Source organism: Arachis duranensis, chromosome 2 (assembly GCF_000817695.3).
Source record: "Arachis duranensis cultivar V14167 chromosome 2, aradu.V14167.gnm2.J7QH, whole genome shotgun sequence".
Lineage (NCBI taxonomy): Eukaryota > Viridiplantae > Streptophyta > Magnoliopsida > Fabales > Fabaceae > Arachis > Arachis duranensis.
In genome coordinates, this window is record NC_029773.3 from 65,404,270 (window position 1) to 65,409,194 (window position 4,925).

The 4,925-nt window shown below is 34.4% G+C and overlaps 1 protein-coding gene across 2 annotated transcripts; it reads left to right on the plus strand.

The window, feature by feature from the left end:
- Positions 1 to 2,369: 2,369 nt before the first annotated feature.
- On the plus strand, positions 2,370 to 4,281 carry LOC107474673 (zinc finger A20 and AN1 domain-containing stress-associated protein 8). Of its 2 annotated transcripts, none has more exons than XM_052257544.1 (2): positions 2,370 to 2,764; positions 3,412 to 4,281. In XM_052257544.1, the coding sequence occupies exon 2, from the start codon at positions 3,413 to 3,415 to the stop codon at positions 3,929 to 3,931; it is 519 nt and encodes a 172-aa protein (XP_052113504.1). In that variant the 5' UTR covers positions 2,370 to 2,764; position 3,412; the 3' UTR covers positions 3,932 to 4,281. The 2 variants fall into 2 exon arrangements, with proteins under 2 accessions (XP_052113504.1, XP_015949799.1); XM_016094313.3 differs by having other exon boundaries at positions 2,373 to 2,764; positions 3,399 to 4,281.
- The last annotated feature ends 644 nt before the right edge of the window (positions 4,282 to 4,925 follow it).

Below are 4,925 nucleotides of genomic sequence, written 5' to 3' on the forward strand. Positions count from 1 at the left end.
TTAAAATTCAACGACCCTAACAATCAAACTATCGATAGGTCTTCTCCGTTTCACCAACTTTGGACTCAGCTCTGCACTCTTAGTTGCTAACAAACATAACGTAGTACACAACTCCATCTGTATCCTTTTTCGAACCTCTATTCCTCTAGTCAAACACAACACTTCTTGCATAGGTGTTGTAAAATTCGATTGCTGCATCCATAGACTCAAATTCCATACCAACAACAGAAACATCATCACCAATTTTTTATTGACATTCTATGACAATACCTGCCTAAATTAATAACACACTTCGAAAGTTCCTTGGAAGAAAATCACAAAAGGATCGAAAAAATTAACCTCTCAATACAAATGTCTCTACCAACAACATAAACACAAGATCAAACAAAACACAGTGAATCAAATAAATAAACATAAATGAAACCAAAAGAATTTGCATAAAAAATTAACTGACTTCTCTACAAAACAACCATATTTTGGTCCAGGTAATTACTGAAAACTTTGCAACCAAAATAATCCATGATTAATAATTTATAAAAAATATTTCAATGCCACTATATGAGTTGCAACTACCTTAAGCCACATCCATCATGGATTTCCAACCCAACGAATGTTGCGTTTATAAGCTAGACAAACAACTATAATTTCTCACACGGGCCATGTGACTCCTACCTGATATCTCACACAGGCTGTGTGACACCCATTTGATCTTTAACACAGGTCGTGTCACAGCTAGTTACTTTCTCACACGAGCCATCTAACATCCCACCCATCTATCATACGGGTCGTGTGACAGCCCACGGACCCCTCTTGTGTCCGTCCTTGCTACAAGCCAATGGAACTCACAGACAAATTGGTATTAAATTGATGTAACCCCAAGCAAAAACTATATGTATCACACTAGTGTTTTCTCCCATCTAGTGCCGTTCACAATCTAACAGAAACTCCAAAATTGTAAAAATCACCAGTATTAATATAATTATCGAATTAAAACTCGAATTTCAAAATTAATTTCATTAAGGTAAAACCACTAGTAGCCATGTCTAAACAATTAATGCTTACGAACATAAAACTACAAAAGATCGGAGACTACATATCTCAATGACAGCAGTAGCCTAATTGTTGGAGGAGTCGACTATCACAGCATAATTTCGTTGTGGCGTTGAAGAGGATAAATAGTGTACAAAAAAGCTTTATGTTTTAGAACGAAAAAAAAGAGAATATATTTTTTGGAGCCAAATCAATCCAACGAAATTTATTTTTTAAAAAAATAATTTAATGCGAAATATAACTTTTCAGAAAAAATGAGTCCATAGAAAAAAAGAAACACATGAGAGATAAAAAAATTCCATCAAGAGTGATTCGATAAAATAATAAGCAAGAGATGCTATGTGTTTGTAGTTGACACTACGTCTTTTCTTGATAAAATAGCACAACCCTTCTTAAAAAATTCATAAATTACATTGGCTTGGTGCGATTTATGAATTTTTTACTTAAATAAAATAAAAAAATTTATTATTTTTTAAAATCTTATTTTTTAACTTTAATTTTTTAAATACGATTTTGTTCTTGAATTTAGGGCGAGTTCGTTGCACCCTACGCGAATTCTATAAAAATGATAGAGTTCGCCTAATTCCAACAAACTTCAAATTATAAAAAAAATTGGCTAACTCAAATTTTTAAAGCTTCACAATAAACAATGGCAATTATTATTATCGTCTCCCAAGAGTATATAGGAGAAAATAAAAATACACAAACAACAAACATGACTCCTTTAACATTACTGGCGGTAATGACAACCATTATAATCGTGTCTAGAAATACACAGATGCACGAAATAAGCCATGTTTAAAAAAAATTTTCTCATTATAAATTAAAAAAAGCTATTATTTTCCGTTAAAAATATGACTTATTCCTGTGTATTCTCGTGTACTCTTATATATTTGGAGACGATAATAATGGTTGTGAAGCTTAAAAATTTGAGTTAGCCATTTTTTATAATTTGAAGGAGAGTTCATTAGAGTGTAACGAACTTGCTCTAAAAAAAAATCGTATTTGAGAAGTTAAAAAAATGGAATTTAGGAAATTAATAATTTTTTTATTTTATTTAAAAAAACACCTGCGATTTATATAACATTTTGTGTTTAAATCTCAATAATGGAGAGCGATCTTGGTATTTTGCACTTTTAAAAATAGATAAAATCATTTTTTTAATAACTAATTTATTGTGTTAATCATACATTTTTGTTAGTACAGCACTACTACAGCTTCATGTGATAGCATAAACTCATAAAGGGCCACGGTCACCGACTGAGTGAAAATGTTGGGAAATAAAAGGGGGTTTCAGCACTCATTTTCTTACAAGACACGACATACAATACAACCCAACCAAACAAAACACCTTCTCTCATCTCTTATCTCTCCATTTTATACGTCTCTCTCACCTTTTGGCCATCCCCTTCAAAATTCAATTTTATATATATTTTTTGCACTTTCTTGCTTTCTTTCTTCTTCTCCTTCCATTATTCTTCTTTTTTATTTTTTTTTTGTAATTAATTATTATTACACACTGTTTTCTCTTCTCCTCCCCCGTTACCAAGGTCACAATTATTTCCACCCCGTTTTATTTCTCTTCCCTTTCTTTCTTTCTTTCTTTCTTTCTTTCTAGGTTGGTTTTATTATTTCTTCGATTCTTCAATTACCCTAATTTCAGTGATCACCTGATCACAGTGTCAGCGCTCTTGAAGCCAAGCCCACTGTTCAGGTAATCGTTTTTGTTTCTGATTTCTCTCTTTTGTTTCCCATGAAAAATTCGAATTTGATTCTAGTTATTTGCCTAGTTAGTTTTCTTGTTGGGGCTTTAGGTTTCAGATGACGCGGTGTTTAAAGATTTCTTTTTTAATACTAGAATTATTTGTAAAACATTTTGATTCATGGATTTTGTTGAGCCTGGTTGATTTGTTAGTGTAATACTGCAATTATTGATATTGATTAATTGGTTGAAATTTGGAATTCAGTGTCCAGAGTTCCTAATTTAACAACTCTATGTTCTTTATTGGGGGAAGAAAAAGAAATTCACGTGTTATCAATTGTGAGATGCATAGAGTAGTGAACAAATGGGATTGAACATTGCTAGTTCATTTGCTATCATTATTTAGAGTTTGAGATTGGTATGACTAATATGATATCAATTGTGCGTTGTAAATCACCTGTTATTAAACATAGTTTTGTAGTAGTCCTCGGGTTTATTCGTGATTTTGCTGTTGCTATTTGAGCGGTTATCCAAGAGGTAATTCGCCTGCAGCAATGATTTTTACTAACAATTATTAGTCTTTATTAAGGAAATATGTTTCTCTCTGATTATTTTTTCTGAAGAGGCTGAGGTGCTACGCTTGCAGGTGGCCGCAAAAGAATGGAGTCTCACGACGAGACAGGATGCCAGGCTGCTGAACGTCCCATACTTTGCATTAATAATTGTGGTTTCTTTGGAAGGGCTGCCACCATGAACATGTGTTCCAAATGCTACAAGGACATGCTGTTGAAGCAGGAACAGGACAAGCTCGCAGCAGCATCGGTTGAAAACATCGTGAATGGTGCTTCCAGCAGCACTGGCAAACATGCTGTGAGTGCAGGTGGGTTGGACATACAAGTTGAAAATGTGGAGGCCAAGACAGTCTCTGCTGAGATTTCTGTGGATTCAACCTCTGTTGAGAATTTGGAGACGAAAGCCAAGGCAGGCCCCAGCAGATGCGCGACTTGCCAAAAGCGTGTTGGATTAACTGGTTTCAGCTGCAAATGTGGAAACCTCTTTTGTTCAATGCATCGCTATTCTGACAAACATGACTGCCCCTTTGATTATCAGAGTGTTGGCCGGGATGCTATCGCTAAAGCGAACCCTGTGGTCAAGGGTGATAAGCTTGATAAAATCTAGGCATGCATGAGATTCACGGTTCCTTGCATTCAGCTGGATGGTTCGCCTTTTACCTGCAAAATGTCTTGCATATTGGTTCTCTGGCTTTCGAACTGCAGAGGTATAGGGTGATCCGTGTAATGATAGCAAGCACAGTTTTAGAAACACTGCATTCAGTTGTTGATTGGTGAGCGTCACTTTTTAGCTGTGGTATGAGTGTTTGTGCTGGTTTAATGGACGTCTTTCACTCAATTTGTAATCTGACTGGTTGGTCTGCATTTATTTTTTCTCTTTATTGCATTTATGAAATTTCCTATTTAGTTTGTAATTTGTTCCTTTGATGGGGTTTCCAAATTTAATTGTTTTAATCATGTTTACCCGTCTTCTCATGTGTCGATTATGTGCAATCTCAGCAGTTTGAAGATGTTTGCTGGACTATGTCCTTGATATTTACTCTCATTCATTTGGTACATTCACTCAATGATTGATGGTATCTGAACTATTCTATTTTATTCCAGAACATGGTAGTGAATCTAATTTTGAATATTAATTTTGGAGTGCTTCACTCACTGCCTCTAATGATTCTGTTCATTCGTTTTTTCTTTTTAGTGTACCTTATTGATTATTTCGACAATGGGATGGTTAGGTTCAGATAGACACAAATTGCATCTGATTACAGAAGTATGCATTAACTTTTGGTGGGTCTATATATATGTCTAACAGTGATGATTTATTTTATCATAAGAAATCAGCAAAATCATTGTGGTTTGTGTATTGTGAACAAATAGAGGCAAGGGTCGTTGAAGTATGAAATATGTGATGTCATGTTTTACCTGAGAATTTGTTCCATTGGTCTTTCTGGTATGACACACAACTGATTAGCTTGATGAATTTCTTGAACATTATTCTAATTGTTCTCAACTACTCATACTATGAGAAATTGAGAATGAACTTGAATGAAATCCTTAGGAGGGCAAAAAATGTTGAGAGTTTAGAGTTGGTCATTTCTTGAGTA

What these genes read in the sequence shown, in the direction of transcription:
- LOC107474673 (XM_052257544.1), top strand. Translation starts at nt 3,413, where the DNA reads ATGGAGTCTCACGACGAGACAGGATGCCAGGCTGCTGAACGTCCCATA.